Source organism: Delphinus delphis, chromosome 10, assembly GCF_949987515.2.
Source record: "Delphinus delphis chromosome 10, mDelDel1.2, whole genome shotgun sequence".
Classification (NCBI taxonomy): Eukaryota; Metazoa; Chordata; class Mammalia; order Artiodactyla; family Delphinidae; genus Delphinus; species Delphinus delphis.
The window spans coordinates 8,016,385-8,032,980 of record NC_082692.2 but is presented as its reverse complement, the minus strand read 5'-3'; the positions used below and the strand labels follow the sequence as shown (position 1 = coordinate 8,032,980).

General features: G+C 43.0%; 2 protein-coding genes across 2 annotated transcripts in view; one reads left to right on the top strand and one right to left on the bottom strand.

Moving 5' to 3' along the window:
- Positions 1-1,351, top strand: part of ELOVL2 (ELOVL fatty acid elongase 2) — a 68,897-nt gene extending 67,546 nt beyond the window's left edge. Inside the window, exon 9 of the mRNA XM_060021591.1 lies at positions 353-1,351. The gene's annotated coding sequence lies outside the window, so the exon portion shown is untranslated. The remainder of the gene's footprint in view (positions 1-352) is intronic.
- Positions 1,352-6,525: 5,174 nt separating this feature from the next.
- SYCP2L (synaptonemal complex protein 2 like) overlaps positions 6,526-16,596 on the bottom strand; it is an 80,589-nt gene continuing 70,518 nt past the window's right edge. The window contains exons 25-29 of the mRNA XM_060023646.1: positions 16,038-16,144; positions 15,116-15,207; positions 14,810-14,909; positions 14,646-14,704; positions 6,526-6,802 (exon numbers count right to left, since the gene is read on the bottom strand). Coding sequence (XP_059879629.1) covers positions 6,748-6,802; positions 14,646-14,704; positions 14,810-14,909; positions 15,116-15,207; positions 16,038-16,144 — 413 coding nt within the window. The 3' untranslated portion in view covers positions 6,526-6,747. The remainder of the gene's footprint in view (positions 6,803-14,645; positions 14,705-14,809; positions 14,910-15,115; positions 15,208-16,037; positions 16,145-16,596) is intronic.

The window sequence follows — 16,596 nt, the reverse complement described above, 5'->3', positions numbered from 1 at the left end:
ATCTTCTACCAAACCTTCACAGCTCAGGGGCTTGGGTAGGAGTAGTTCCTCAGTTTTAATTGGGTTTCCTTAATTATTCATATATTCACATCTACCTCCGATGTTAAGGTGCCCCAGGTTAGGATACAGATGCAATACTCAGTTTTAAAAGCAGGAACTGACTTGCCCGTTTCCTTTCTGACAAGGACTCGAGTCCAGTGGGCCCTTTTTCTTGGAATGGTATGTCACTGGACTATCAATAAGTCAGAATTAATGAGCATTGGGGGCAAAATAGACATTGAACTTGCGGACAATTTCTTATGCGCCTCCTTGTGAGTATTATCCCCAAATACTTTGCTGTCACTCTTTGCAGGTTACGTTATTGAAAATAGGAAAAGAGGGCTATGGGAAGGTGCTGGCACCGAGCCACGGGCTGAGAACGAGCCACAACGGAAAGCACCAGTTTGGCAAACTCGGCGCTTCCTTTCCCTGCTCCAAGTAACACGAGCTCCACTGAGAAGCACGGGAGCAGAGGAAGGTCAGCAGGACCCTCTCCCTTCTCCCAGCGGTGGGGCTATTACTTACTATTAAATTGTCCCAAGAATGGAAACTGAGGATGTTTTCTGAAGATGTGATGAAGATTGATATACTGTAACATTTTTATACCCTATAAAACAAGATTTGCCAACTTTGACACTTTATCTTCTTTCCTACCTTATTTTAAGAAGTTTTTAGGTCATAACGTGGATATCAGAGGCTTAAGTGCCAGGAAGGCATTTTCACCATTGCCCCAACACATTACAGTCTGTTTGGGAATGACTTTGTCCTTTTGGGGGCATTTCTTTTTTTTTATGAGTATTTGGGAAAAAAAATTTTTTTAAACTACAGGAAAACAAAACAACACACTTTGGTACTGACACACACACTGAGGAAACCAACTCTTCTGTTTCCTGTAAAAGCCCCTTGGGATTCTGCCGCACTGAAAGGTGACTGACCTTAGTCCAGTCTTCACGGTGAGGGCATCGTGCCCTGTAGCCCCTTCTCTGCCAGTTGACCCATTTCTACCGAACAGACATCTTCTGTCTGATGCCCCCTTACTCTTGGATCTTTCTAAATAGCTTTTTAAAACTGACTTGCTTTAGGGTGCTTAATTTCCGCTTCCATCACATCATACCTGCACGGTTATACGTCTCGTTCTCTCCCAGAAACTCCCTTTAAAACAAGGGCTCGCTTCGAGCATGGCTCAGCACTCCTCTGTGACAGAACCCGTGACAGACTGAGGACGAAGCACCCTGGAGCAGCTGGGCTCTAGTTCAGTTTTACGTCTCAGACATGAGCTAAAATCTGTTACCAAAGTGCACTCACCGCAGGTAAAAATGAGACTCAGAAGACAGACATCACTGGTCAGTCACTGGCTCCAGCGTATGTTTAATCGTCAGCGAGGCCCTGGGCTCACCACTTGGCCTCATGCCTGCAGTTCTGGATGCTTTGATGGGCTTCATATCAGCACAACACGGAGGGCAGCATCCTTCAGCCGAAGGAGAAGGCCCAGGCAGCTGGAAACCTCTCTGATCAAAGGAAAAAACTTGGTTTACACTTTCAAGCTCAAATTTGGCTAGAGGTTTCAGGATGCTTATTTCCAACTTGGTCTTTAATTCTAGAGAAGCTTAATGAAACACTTATTGCCTTAAAGCATTCAAGGGCTGGTAAAAAAAAAATACAGAGCTATATAAAGTCTTAGTCACAAAAATTGAGTCAGGTAAATGTCTTCACCTGTTTCTAAGTGTTACAATTTTAAACGTTTACTTTTAATGTGATTTTCCTAAAGCACAGCTTTAAAAAAAATCTGTATAATTTGTTAAAAAAGTCTTTTCCCCAAATAAATTTCCTCTTACTCATAGGTATGAAAACATTTAAATGAATATTGTAAGCATATATGTTGCTAATTCCAATTTTTTTAAGTAACAAAATGGAATGTTATTTAATGGAGTTAAATATAGAAATTTCAACCCATTGAAATTATAAACTGAACTATTTAGGCACACTGTGCAGCGGGGAAGTCCTCCCCATTAGAGAAGTATTTTTAAGGCAAAATGCTGTTTCCTGTGATGGAGAACTAGCTCTTTGTGTAAGAGACCAGTCTAGTTCTTTCCAGTATTTCCATATCATTTTATGTTTCTGGGGACTTCCTTATTTGGAAAATAAGGATATCACTTTTTCTGGTTTTCCTTTGAAAATACTTATATGTTAAGAACGTATCATGATTGGGGCAGCCGGGGAGGCAAGAGAAGCCATTTTTCTTTGTAGATAAAAAGCATTCTGTATAATTGTTGTATAATAAATTGATTTGTACACTAAAGTATGTTGTGATTCTTTTTGTTTGGTTCAAAGAAGTTTCAAATGTGTTCTACGTGCTGTTGCAAGTGACCTATTACTCAGGAGTTTTTTAAAGGGACATTTTAGCAGTTAATTTTAGATGTTGAATTCAGTAAGCAGTGGGCTTTTATGTAACATTGTTACCTTTACGTAGTATTCATACACCAAGTTAAACTGTTTCAGAAAATGGTCACTCACAAGGAAAAGTTAAGACCAATTAGCTAAGCAGAGGATATAAGGGTTACCACAAAAACCGCTTTACAGGGTAACCCAGGCAGGAAAACTGGATTGGCTGGAGAGAGAAGATTAGGCACAAACAGCGTGGTACCATGCTCTGCAGCCCTGGCCTCTCCCGTCGCAGAGACGGGCAGACGGGAGGCCACCGCAGCTCAGGAGTAGAGGCATGTGAGCTGAGGCTTGACCTTGGTGAAGCCTGGCAGAGACTTAAGGGCGTGGAGCCCTCTCTGCATGGGGCTAAAGAGCCTCCCCTTAATCTGCTGGGATTTCATTATTTTAAACAACGGGTGGAACCAATTCATTAAAGCACAGTAACTGCCGTTGCAAACTAGCAGCTGCTTATACATGATAAACGTTCACCTAAGTAAGTTTTAGTGTCTCCGAATAAGGGAAAGTTCAGTGTGTTTTTATTATTAAATTTATTATTACTACTTAAATTCATTATTTAGGTTTTCTTCAAAATCAAATTACATTCACATTAAAGAAGAGTTCTACTCCAGGACAGATAAAGAAATAGTCACTCTCATGACACCTAAACTACACTCCACCTAAAATATCCCTTGACCTTCAGTAAGTAACACATGACTTTCAGTGATGGGGGGGGGAAAGAAAAGCTACTGATTTGTAGGTCATTTTTCTGTCTTGAGAAGCTGTGTTGAGGGAACCCTGGGATGACACTAAGGACACGTAAATCTGAAAGTCCTACCCTCATTGAGCGCTCTGTAAATGCAGTCAGTATGGCTCTTACGGGCAACCCACTGGGAGCCCATTATGATGCCATCTGAGGCCAAGTCCCCCGTGGCAGCCCAGCTGGGGTGAGACAGCACAGCCCTCGTGGGCGCTCTCCAAGCTCCGGCACGTACCATGGCATTTGCACGCACCAGTCTGTTCCCTTGAGGTGGGGCGGTACTCTTGGGCTTGCCAATTACCACCACGCAGCCTTTTACACTTGGCCTGTGAACCTAGCTGACCCCAGGAGGCACCTCAATTCGTGAGATCTGAGCACTGAAAAAAAATTCTGCACAGTTTTGCCTGGACTGATGTCATGTACTTCGAGGGAAATGAACTTTCCTGTTGACTGTGACCCCAGTGATAAATATTACGAGTGGCAAATTTCTCTGAAAGATTTAAGCCCTCTACCAAAGATAGTCCATGTAGAACTTGGCTTTTTTTTTTTTTTTAAGGCTAGTTTAATCCTATGGGCTTTGATAGACTCTACTAGAAATAGTAATGTTCAATTGCAAAGCTCATCAACCCTTACCTTCCCAGTGCTGTATATTACACTCGGGATACAGAAGTGACCCAGATGAAACACGTGCCCTTAGAGAACGTAGATGGAGAAACGTTTAATTATACAATAACAGAAGTACTGAAAACAGCTTACCTCGAAAACTTTCCCAAAGGAGACAGTGCCTGAGCTGTCTTGATGGGTGAGGAATTCTCCAAACAGACAAGGAGGAAACTTTGTCCAAGGAAACTCCAGAGGTTAAACACCCAGGACTCTAATGGGAGTCACGATCCCCTCCACAATGCTGAGGCACCTCCTCCAGTGCCCCCCACGTGCCAGGCATCGCACTAGGGTTTGGAATAAAATGGTGAAGAGATCAGACAAAGTATCTGCTCGAAGAGTTCTCGTCCAGTGGGCACCCCCTAGAGGGAAAACGGGGCTTATCACAAAATGGTAAGAATGTGCTGTTTATGCTGTTAAACATGTCAGGATTCAGTCTCCCCTCGTTCACGTGGGGAACCAAAGATGAATGCGAGGCCACTGTTTATTCCTGATTCAGCTCACAACACCGTGCTACGACTCCTGGCTCGAGAAAAATGACCAAGACAACTAAGACACCATCACCGAGTGAGAATAATCACAATTTTGAAATCTATTTGAAGTTTTTTCTTCTTTTGATAACCAAAAAAGACAAACGATTGCACTGTTTATTAGTGTCCAAGCTGAGAAGCAGAACCACTAGGTGATACCCACATATATCCCTACAGAATTTGACCTTACACAGCTGTGCGAGTGATTAAGCAGCCTCTGTAAGGCTGTTGTCGTCAGGTCTGATGTTGGAGCTTGAAGTCTACATGGCAGACAGTCAGGAAGAGGGGATAGATTTGGAGTGGGGAAGACCTGAGAGCAAGCCCAGAGCTGGAGCTCCCGAGGACAGACTGCCCGCCCAGCTGCCTCTGACCTTGGGGATGAGGGTGACCTGCAAAAGCCAGGGCATGTGTCACAGAGCTATGCACACACCTGGCCCAGAGGAGGAGCTGACAGAGGATCATGGGAAGGCGGAGTAGCTGCAGGCCCAGCATCTGCCTCAGGGCACTGAGGGGAGCCAGCAGACAGGCCACAGGGCATGTGCACACAAAATGGCAAACCTGCTACTCTGCCCTGCAAGCTTCCCACTGGACTCTCTCTGTGGTCCACTCTCACCAGAAAGGTACAGGAGCAGGGATTCTGGGAAATTCAGGTCAGCCTAGCCGACACATTACACAGCCACCACGTCCCGTTATAAACAATTAAAAATGCCTGTGCCACATAAAGAAAGAAATCCAGTGACCCAATGGAAAAGGCAAGCACCTAGCTTACCTGAATTCCCGGTAAGAGGAGTTCAGCCAGTAGTGACCAGTGCTCTGGAACGCAGATGGCATTTGTTTCTCTGTTATCAGGTCAGTAATAATGACCATATCATAAATGGGAGAATCAAACGGTTAAATGACCAGAAACATAAGAACCTGACCAGGTACAGCGGGGCCTCCGCTCAACAGATCCTAACCCACGTGGCAACAAGTTTTTCCAGCTCTCCTTGACCAAAGGCAAAGCTGGGTTTTTTTCCTGTTGGAGTTTTATTGCTTTACTTAACATACTAGTTTTCTAGCACCAAGATTCCGAACTGACACTGTCCACATATTCTAACCACTCCGACCCCTGCCCACCTTGCTCACACACACACACACACACACACACACACACACACACACACTTCATTCCTTAGGCTCCTTGGAGAGGTCTCAGCTACACTGGTTTTGAGACACCCTGTATCAGTCAGGATTCTCCAGAGAAAGAGAACCAATAGGATATACATGTAGATATCCTGACTTACAAAATATATGTATAAGTAACTTACAGATGGGGGAGAGAGATTTTCCAGCAATTGGCTCCCAAAATTGTGGGAGTTGGCACGTGTGAAATCTGCAGGGCTGGCCAATAGGCTGGAACTCAGGCAGAATTTCTATGCTGCAATCTTGAAACAGAAACTGCTTCTTCCAGCAACCTCAGTCTTTGCTCTTAAGGCCTTCAACTGATTGAACGAGGCCCACCCACTTTAATGGAGGGTAATCTGCTTTACTCAAAGTCCACTGAGTTAAATGTTAATCACATCTAAAAATGAAGTTAATTAAACACTTTTATACTCTATAAAGCTTAAAACAATATACTATAACATAGCTCATTAAAAAATTTCAAGAAAGATGATGACAAATTGGGGTTGTAAAGATTGCTTTAGGCTGATTAAACTATAAATAAGCTATATTATGTAACTTAATTATATAAGGTATAAGCTGGTTTTCAGTCTACAGTCTTTAATTGTACTTATCCAATCATGAGCAAAGTTACTTTGCAGATGGCCTGAACTTATGTAGGTTTCATTTTCCTAAAATAAATTCACTCAACTGTATATACAACTTCATGCACCAGACTTTATTAGAGCATTTAGTAATTACTGAAAGATGAATATTTCTCCTCTTCTAAAGCTGGTAGTTTTGTTAAAGTTCTACAGAAACTAGAACATTTGCAGATCAAATGAAAGAGTAACTATTTCAAAATACAACACCATTTTCATCTGAGCTATGAAAATAAAAGTAAACCCTCCCTTAAAGAGATATACTAAGTAGTATATATACAGATGCTGAGGTTTCCCTGCCCCCAAATAACTTGAAGACACTTCTCAAAAATCAATTTTCCTTTAAAAAATCATTTAAAAAAAAAAAAGCAAATCACTCCAAGTTGCTAAACATCCTGAATTTCCTATTTTCTGACGAAATTTTAATACAAAAGCTTAACCTTTGTAAACAAATGGACAAACTACCAACATATTACGGACTATTCCAACTTGACTGGTCTCAGGAATTCCGTTTGGAGTGAATGAGCACAGAGCATTAAGGCACCGCTTCTGTGGCTTGAGGTAGATTTATCTCCTTCCCATGGCTCAGACTGGTGGAAAAGGAACAGGAGAACAGTAGTTAGTGGAGCCTGAACTAGCCCCTTCCTGGTCTCTAGAACTCAGCACACCAAAATGAACGTCTCTCCTTTCCATCCTCTCCATCCCTAACTCAGATATTCACTGAAGTTGCATCTTACACGGCCACCGGAAGCTAAGGTCAGTCAGTGCAATGGGGGAAAGTGCCCGCGGTCAAAATCGCTCTCAGAATTCTCTTAAACATGTGCTGCTTTCAAGACACACATGCCATCTCCTGATAGTCTAATGCACTAGGTTATTTTTCCCTCTGGTGTTGGAGAAAAGACAGCTATTTCTTGGGTGAAGGACCAGATAAAGTGGCTGGGCTGGCTTTCGGGGCCACCTTGTATGAAAAAAAATGCATGTTGTTAATAACCAGGTTGTCATTGAGCCCAGTTGGATGCTCACACAAGAGGTAGGTAGGAGCTGATGTCAACTGAGGCAACACAGTCTCCCATCCTCATGCAAACACTAGGGCGCATGCTCGTTGAGAAGAATGGCAGACAGAATCACCTGTGCAATTTATTTCTCCATTTTTTCCTGTGTTCAGCACATATAATTTAATTTAGGCATGACTGACATTACCGGTTCCCTATCCAACATCTGTTCTCCCCTTCTTCCTTATTAACAGAACCCCACTTTGCGGGAGGACAGTAATATGCTCAGTTAGATTCTTGCCACTCCAGATTCCCTTGTAACTAGGGAGGTTTACATGACTCAACAAGATGGAGACAAAAGTCTATTGGTTTGGCTTCCGTGAAAACTGTTTCCCTAATTTTAAAAATAAGGGGAGGGCTTCCCTGGCGGCGCAGTGGTTGAGAGTTCGCCTGCCGATGCAGGGGACACGGGTTCGTGCCCCGGTCCGGGAGGATCCCACGTGCCGCGGAGCGGCTGGGCCCGTGAGCCATGGCTGCTGAGCCTGCGCGTCCGGAGCCTGTGCTCCGCAACGGGAGAGGCCACAACAGTGAGAGGCCCGCGTACCGCAAAAAAAAAAAAAAAAAAGGGAGAAGGACTTCCCTGGCGGTCCAGTGGTTAAGACTCCACACTTCCACTGCAGGGGGCATGGCTTTGATCCCTTCTTGGGGAACGAGGATCCCACGTGCCACGTGGCATAGCCAAAAAAAAAGGGGGGGGGGAGAATAGATTCTAGTGGCACACATCTTTTACCAAATCCTTCACCCATCCCCATCCCCTTCTCCCTGCCTGGAGTATAGGAAGACATGCTTAGAAGCAGAGCTGCCATCCTGTGACCAAGAAGCCCAAAGCCACACGAAGGATGGCAAAGCAGAAAGCTAAAAGAACCTGGGTCCCTAACGACCACTTAGAGCTGCTGTTTCAGCCCTCCGGGCTGCTGCTTACAGGGCTAACATTAAATCCCTATTTGGTTTAGCCGCCGGAGTCTGATTTCTCTTACATATGACCAACTGTAACACGTACATTTAATTCGCATTTGATCCAATTCCCTGCTAGGGCTGGGAATTCTAACATTCTTAGCCCGGATTAGTCTTTACCCAGATCCTCTTTTAGTACTATTCTGATTTGAAGATTCGTTATTTTTGTTTCCCCCAAATAAAATAGTAATGTCTTCCTGATAATGAAAGTCATTCAAGATATAGGTACAAGGGTATTCACTACAGATTTATTTGAAATAATAATTTAAAATAATCTAAATGTTCATCGATAGGAAATCACATGTATAAGTTATAGTAGGCCCATAAGCTAGAATACTTTACAGTTATTTAAAAAATGAGCAGATCCTTACTATTGACTTGGAAAGGAATCCTACTTCTGTTACTGAGAGAACAAAGGAAGAACAATACTCATAATATTTAGTATATCATTTGTCACTTAAAATATACATAATTAAACTTATAAAGAGGTTTGTATATATCCTTACATAAACATAAAGAAAATATCTAGAAGAACATATAGTAAACAGTAAGGCGATAGTTCTCTCTGGATCATAGAGAAGAGGGAGGGTTAGGGAGAGGGGAAAAAGTTCACTCTTACTTTATAAATGTTATGCTGTTTGAGTTTATTACACAAAAGTAACTTGTATCTTGCACTAAATTCTAAAAATATAGAACAGCCTATATAGAAAGTAAAGTCACCTAAAATGTCACCACACAGAAATAACCACAGATGACATTTTGATGAATATCTTCGAGAATCTAGACCTCTTCTTACATATGCATGTACTCACACGCTCTCATCTTCTGCAACACCACCCCATCCTTGGAAAATTCTTTCTCGCCCTCTTCTTTTTTTTTTTTCTTTTTATAAATTTATTTATTTAATTTATTTATTTTTGGCTGAGTTGGGTCTTCGTTGCTGCGCACGGGCTTTCTCTAGTTGCGGTGCGTGGGCTTCTCATTGCGGTGGCTTCTCTTGTTGTGGAGCACACGCTCTTGGCACACGAGCTTCAGTAGTTGTGGCTCATGGGCTCTAGAGCGCAGGCTCAGTAGTTGTGGCACACCGTCTCAGTAGTTATGGCCTGCAGGCTCAGCAGCTGTGGCGCACGGGACTTCGTTGCTCCGCGGCACATGGGATCTTCCCGGACCAGGGCTCAAACCCGTGTCCCCTGCACTGACAGGTGGATTCGTAACCACTGCGCCACTGGGGAAGCCCTCTTGCCCTCTTCTGCTGGCTTCCTCTCCCTTATCAAACTTCAACACACTGGAGCAGCCCGAGAATTCTGTCCTGGAACAACTGCTCTCTATCATTGGTCCCTAAGTCAACTCATCCAGTCTCATGCTCAAGCCCCTCTGCCGTGAGTTTCAGTCCTGAACATCCAGTTGCCCACCCGACAACTCGATCCAGACGTTGAAGTCACAAATCAGATGTATGTGTCAAATCAAGTCTTCAATATCTATCCATATCCTACTCCCCCTACCCATAAAACCAGACCTTTCCTAGTCTTCACTATTTCCTCACACGACACCGATTGCCACCTCGCTGCTCAAGCCCCGAGCTGGAAGTTGTCCTTAATCCTGCTGTTTCCCCACCCACCACATCAAACCCACCAGCAACCCTTCCAGCTCCATGTGCCCTGGCACCTTGATCTGACTCCCCACACCAACACACACACGCCCTTGAGAACGGACAGTCCTTTACTTCTATCCCTTTCATTGCAATTAGAATCGAATCCAGTGTCCTTACTGTGGCCTGCAGGGCCCTAGGTGACCACCAGCACCACACACCCGCCTTCTGACCTCAACTTATACCGCTACACCCTCACTCCTTTTGTTTGGCCCTCACTGAATTCCTAGAACATACCAAGCTGCTTACGGCCTCAGACGTCCTGTCCATTTCCTCCCAAGTGCCCTTGCCCCACTCTCCCACCAGTCCTTCATCTCACCCATCAGGTTCGAACTCAAATTTCACTTCCTTTGGAAAGTTTGACTTGACTCTCCTCTTTCCATACTATCAGATTCTCTCACCTCACACTTTTTTCCTTCTTAGCCTTTACCACTATCGTGAATGCTTATCTGTTTAATTGTTTACCATCTACCTTCCTACTAGAATGTACTCCCTTTGAGGTCGAGGACCTCTTGCCTACTGTTCTACCCCCAGGATCTAAGACAGTACCTGGTACCTAAAAGACTCAACAGTTCATTGAGTGAGTGAACATATGAACATATGCACCCTCGTCTAACATTAAAAACAGATGGGGGGCTTCCCTGGCGGCACAGTGGTTAAGAATCTGCCCGCCAATGTGAGGGACACGGGTTTGAGCCCTGGTCTGGGAAGATCCCACGTGCCGTGGAGCAACTAAGCCTGTGCGCCACAGCTACTGAGCCTGCGCTCTAGAGCCCGTGAGCCACAACTACTGAGCCCACGCACCACAAGTACTGAAGCCTGTGCGCCTAGAGCCCGTGCTCCACAAGAAAAGCCACCACAATGAGAAGCCCGCGCACCGCAGCGAAGAGTAGCCCCCGCTCACCACAACTAGAGAAAGCCCACACGCAGCAACAAAGACCCAATGCAGCCAAAAATAAAATAAATTTATTTTAAAAAAGTGTAAATTGGTACAATCTTTAAAAGAAAAAGTGGGCTTTTGTTACAGAAGCTGCTTTGCAACAAGCTTTTACTTTTTACTCAGGTTGAACACCTTTCAAGTCAATATCATCTAAGTCATTCTTTTTGACGGCAACATGGTATATATCACATGAATGTAGCAATCTACTTAACCAAACACTAGCTGGGCATCTAGATACCTTCCAATATCTCCCTATTAGAGTAGTTTGTAATACATGTTGGTCTACATGTCTTTGCACAGTCCGATTTCATCTTTAAGGTCATTTCCTAGAAGTGGAATGACTGCTGTGTCAGAAATCTCAAATCACAACTTTGGACACTGAAGGAGTTTTTAGAAAACCACCCACTTCATTTACTCTCAAATAAAATGAAACGGAACACGCGTTTTCAAAAGAGAAATACTAAATTCTTTAAGATAAATGAAATTGCATTCTTATTAAAATGTATTTGGATATGGTCCACTTAGGGAATCTAATTCCAACCTCTAGCTTGAAGAAAATCTCAAAGTTGATATCTGCTCAACAAGCCCCGTTATTAAATGCTGTAGGAATGAACAAGATAGTATTCGAAGAATCTAGCTGGGTGGGAGGGTGGCTGTCCTTCAAGTGACTGTGTCCAAAAACAGAAGAGGTGGCAGCTGCTCTACACAGTCCATATTTATTTACTCGGTGGGCCTGACAACACTGCCAGAAAGCTCTTGGAGTGGTAGCCCCATGAGCTACTGGCCGATCTGGGAAGCATTAGGGATCACAGTGGCAATTCTATAAACTCTCTCCTTTAAAAGTCTCTCAGAGTCAATCCTGTCTGGTTTCAAATCCCTCTTTCCCTTCGTAACTGCCAAAAGACAGCCGTTGTCACCCACACTGTCATCCGTTCTCACCAGCTGCTGGTTGTACATCTCCTTTGCCCCAATCTACCCTTCTCCACCCTCCTGAGCTCTTCCTCTCTAGCCCCTACAACTCAATCTCTTGGCAACAAATTCCCCCAAATCCTCAGCCTCTTCCTGGAAGAAAATATCTCCTTGCCTCCTTCTTTTAACTAAAATGTGACTGACTTCTGATGGTACCACCCGTGATCATAAGTGAGGTTATTCCATGGGTCTCTCTGCAATTTTTCTTGTTTCGGTATTGCAATGCAAGACTCATTTTTTAAAAATTGAGAATTTTTATTCTCCTAGGTGCTAGAATACTTTCCACAGCACTAAAGTTATCCCTCTTTAAAGGACCGGTAGAATTCCTCTGTGATGCAATCTGGACCATATACATGTTTGTAGGGAAGTTCTTTAACAACTTTATTTCTTCTATGAATATTTGCCTATGTTTTCACATCTGTTTAGAAGTCTGTTTTATTAAATTGTATTTTTCTGGAAAATGTCCATTTTTCCAGGTTCTCATCAAAACTTGGAGGTGTGTGGACAACTGAAAGTTAAAATGTTAACAAATGAACTCTAGGTTCTGCTCCAACCACACAACCCTCCCCAGTCTTCCTTCTCTAAGTGGCAGCACGATCCGGTTGCTAGAAGACAGCAACCTAGGAGGCATATCCCTAACTCTCCTTCCTTTACCTACTGCTTCCATCTGTCAGTAATTTACTAATTCCAGCTCCCAAACGTATCTGGAATCTCTCCATTTCTCACCCTCTCCAAAGGCCTCTAGTCAAGCTTCCCTCCTTTACTCTTCCCTCTTCCAATCAATTTCCAACATAGCAACTAGAAAGATTTTCTTAAAATATAAATCAGATTATATCACCATCACACCCAATGCCTTTGCTCAAACCCATCCATATTTTCCTTCACCCTTGGTATAAAGTTCAAACTCCTCAGCATGGTCACAGAGGGCTTCCCTGGTGGCCCAGTGGTTAAGACTCCACTCCGCCTGCCAATGCAGGGGACACGGGTTCGAGCCCTGGTCCGCGAAGATCCCACATGCCGCAGAGCAACGAAGCCCATGTGCCACAACTACCAAGCCTGCGCTCTAGAGCCCACGAGCCACAACTACTGAAGTCTGCGTGCCTAGAGCCCGTGAGCCACAACTGCTGAGCCCGTGTGCCTAGAGCCTGTGCTCCGCAACAAGAGAAGTCACCACAATACGAAGCCTGCGCTCCGCAACGAAGACCCAATACAGCCATAAACAAACAAACAAACATGGTCACAGAGAGTCGGTCATGCTCCCAGCTTCATTTCAAGTAACTGTCCCCCTTATACTACTATGATCCAAGAACTTTCAGTTTCTCAAAGATGTCAAAGTTCTAGTGTGAACCTTTGGGACCCCTAAGGAGACTATGTTTCCAAAGGTTCTGTGAGGTCAAAACTATTTTGGTAATAATGTTACTAGTACTAAGACATTATTTGCTTTCTTCATTCTTCCCCTCTCACAAATGTTCAGTGGTGTTTTCTAGGGGCCACGTGTTGTGTGGTGTCACAACGGACTGCATCCAGAGCATATATAAAGTCTTCTATTAAGCCAGACATTAAAGAGATTGCAAAAACATAAAACAATGCTACTCTTCTCAAATTTCTTGTTTTGAAAACTCTGATTATTTTTCATAAAAGTCTGTTATTTACATCAGTATGTAATGATTTATTACTGTTATTTTTAAATAAATACATTAAAAAACTCAGTCTCAATTTTTAATGTGGAAAATATTCACAGATATAACCCACAAAGCAAAAGCTCTCTGGGGATCCTCAATAAATTTTAAAAGTGTTAGGAGATCTTATTCCAACCAGTTTGAGAACCATTCATAACCAACCATGGGCATTCAGTGAAGAGATTTTAAATGGATATCCACTTTCATCATGTATAATGGTACATGGAAGACGATGTGTGTATGAAAGAACTTTGAAAATCTATAGACTATGCTGCCATTATTATTCATTATGTTAACTGGAGTAAATAGCAGAATGGATAACTCAAATTTTGACAGTTTTTGTTGTTCTGGTTTGAAATACATGATGTGATCAGAATTATACACTTTTGGGGACTTCCCTGGCGGACCAGTGGTTAAGACTCTGAGCTTCCAATGCAGGGGGCGAAGGTTCGATCCCTGGTCATATATAATAAATATATGAATATAAATAAATAAATATAAATTTATCAAATATAAATAAATATTTTAAAAGGAAAAAAAGAATAATATCCTTTTTAAAACCACGTGACTTACATTTCTGTGATAAAAGCGGATGCTCAACTGGTAGAGAAAGCTTTACCCATTATAACTTTATATAGGGATCCCTTTTGATTCAAGCAGGAAGAAAACACTAGAATTTCTCCCAGGGCACAGGCAGTGGAGCGAAGGGTTCCACTCTCCATTCCCCGACTCCCTACACTCTAGAAAGAGGAACAGTGGTCCAAACGGATAGAAGCAGCAGCCTCAGATTATAACTGACTAATCACAGTGAAAACATGCAGCAAGATAAACCCATGTGTTGTTTGAAAATACATATATATGTTTAAAATATTTACATATATATAAGATGTATAGAATATGTTCTTTCAAGAACACAATTCAGTTTAAGTGAAAATCAACTGTTCACACAGAAACCTCTATTTTTCTTAAAATCTATTTTAATTTTTTAAAATATTGCTTAAAAAGAAAACACTTTGTATCAAAAAACACTGAAATTCGGATGGTCCTGTTTATGCTTTTCAAAATGTATACTTCCTGAGCGACATCCCAGGGCACGCCCTGTGCCCAGAGAGAACCACGGAAGTGGCTGGTTAGTATCAACTAAGATACTTCTAGAAAGAATGCTTGTTAAAAAAATAAATAAATAAATACCTCAGCAGCTGCAGTTCACAGAATGATTTCAGATCATCAGACTGTTTCCCCCAAAATTCCTAAAATTGAACAAAAGGTTGGTTGGTTGAAGCGGTTGACAGTTACCCTACCCGGGAACAGACCCTCTTAAGTCAAAGAGAATGTTCCAAACAAAAAGAATTTACCAGAACATCCTCCTCAAGGCGTTGCAGACCCCCAATATCCTTCTCAAGATTGCTCAGCTCTTGAAGAACTAAAGTGTGAAACTGTTCCAGTTTATTCAGTCTGAAAAAAACAAAAGCAACGAATTTCACTGGGACCACTTGGACGTGACACAAGACCTTTTTACTCTTATTGCAAAGATAACTTCCTATTTTTCTCTAGACGGTTCTTGTCTTAAAAATATACGTCTCCTTTCTCTTCTTTCCCCTTGGAAATGTTGTTTGTGAGGGATCCCAAGTCCATAAATTTGTTTTGAACCCAACACTTACCTGCACAGATGTATCTGGTTTAAAAGTTTTGTTAGGCAATCTGGTGCTTGCTTTGCAGTTTCTGAATAAAGTGGGCTCCTTCTGTACCTAAGCTAAACCACACAGTAACAAAATGAGCATGTTTGGCTTAAACATAACTACCCAAATTGGGTGTGGGCTTTGCATTAAAAAGATGTTGCCTGCACATAACATTCACAGCAAACATTATCACTGAAGAACTGTAATAAGACACCATGCCACACACTTCGTGTATTACCTCAGGTTTGATACCCATAAAGGACAATAAGCTAAAAATAGTAAAATTTATATTCAAGCTACTGATACACATAGTGAATATCATGAACCAATTTCCATGAGAAATTAGCTTACACTGGTCCCGCAGAGAATAAGATTGGAGATCTTCCAAGTTAGTTCAATGAATCCATGTTAGGGTAGGACAAAATGGAGGGGATGGAAGTGGTTTCAAAGTTCACCTTGCAGGCAAGGTTTTGTGACAGCCTGTATGTGCGGTGTCTCAACTGGCCACCACTCAGCTGACCACCTGCCCACAGCCACCTCCTTCTTTCTCCCAGACACCTCTCTCATCCACATGGCCCCCCCGCCTTGCCTTCTCTTCCTTGTCTATCACTGTGACCAAATCACTGCTTCCTGGTTGTCCAGTTTTCTGAGAATGCAATCAACAAAACCAAACCTTTCCATATCGGTCCATCTGGTCCCGTGGTAGCAAATGGACATGGAATAGCTGTCTTATTTCCACAATTCACAAAGGCACTAAAGTCAGTGACCACAGCTAAGACAAACCTACCTCCCCAGAGACTCAGGGACACCTTCACACAGGAAGGACAACAATGGTATTAATGAATATGAACCTGTTACTTTAAACACACAGCGAGCTAGCTTTTCATTTTTAGTGGACCGTTACCTCGTATTTTCTTTTCAGTTCTCTAGTGAAGTTTTCAAAGGTGGTGATCATTGCAGAACCTTTCAAGTTCTCTGGAATAACTTTTAAGGATGAGGTAGAAATGCCTTCTGAACAAGAAGAATAGAACATGAAATAAAACTAACACAGGTCTCAAAATAGGTGTGCTCGGTCCCCCCGCTGCCCAGAGTGTGGACAGTCATCTGGAAGCACAGATGCGATCCACAGCCGCCCCACTGGCTGCCCGGCTGTGAGTGCAGCGGGGCTGACTCTGGCCGTGACCCACCAGCCCAGCTTGAGGCAAGAGTCCTCAGCGGATGCTTCCTGCTGCTCCCACTAAAACTCTCTCTCTGGCAAGTGCTCATTTCATCCAAACTTTCCCAGCACTTTAAATCAGAGCAACTGAGAGTACGGCTAAAAAGCAGGCTGAGGTGTGGTAAGAGGATTTTAGGAGGATGTGACGGGTAGGGCATTTCTAGGGGCAATGCTGGCATAACAGCTTCTGGGTGCCAAGGAGTTTTACGAGGGCTCATGAGGGGTCTGGCACTGTTCTAAGGGATTT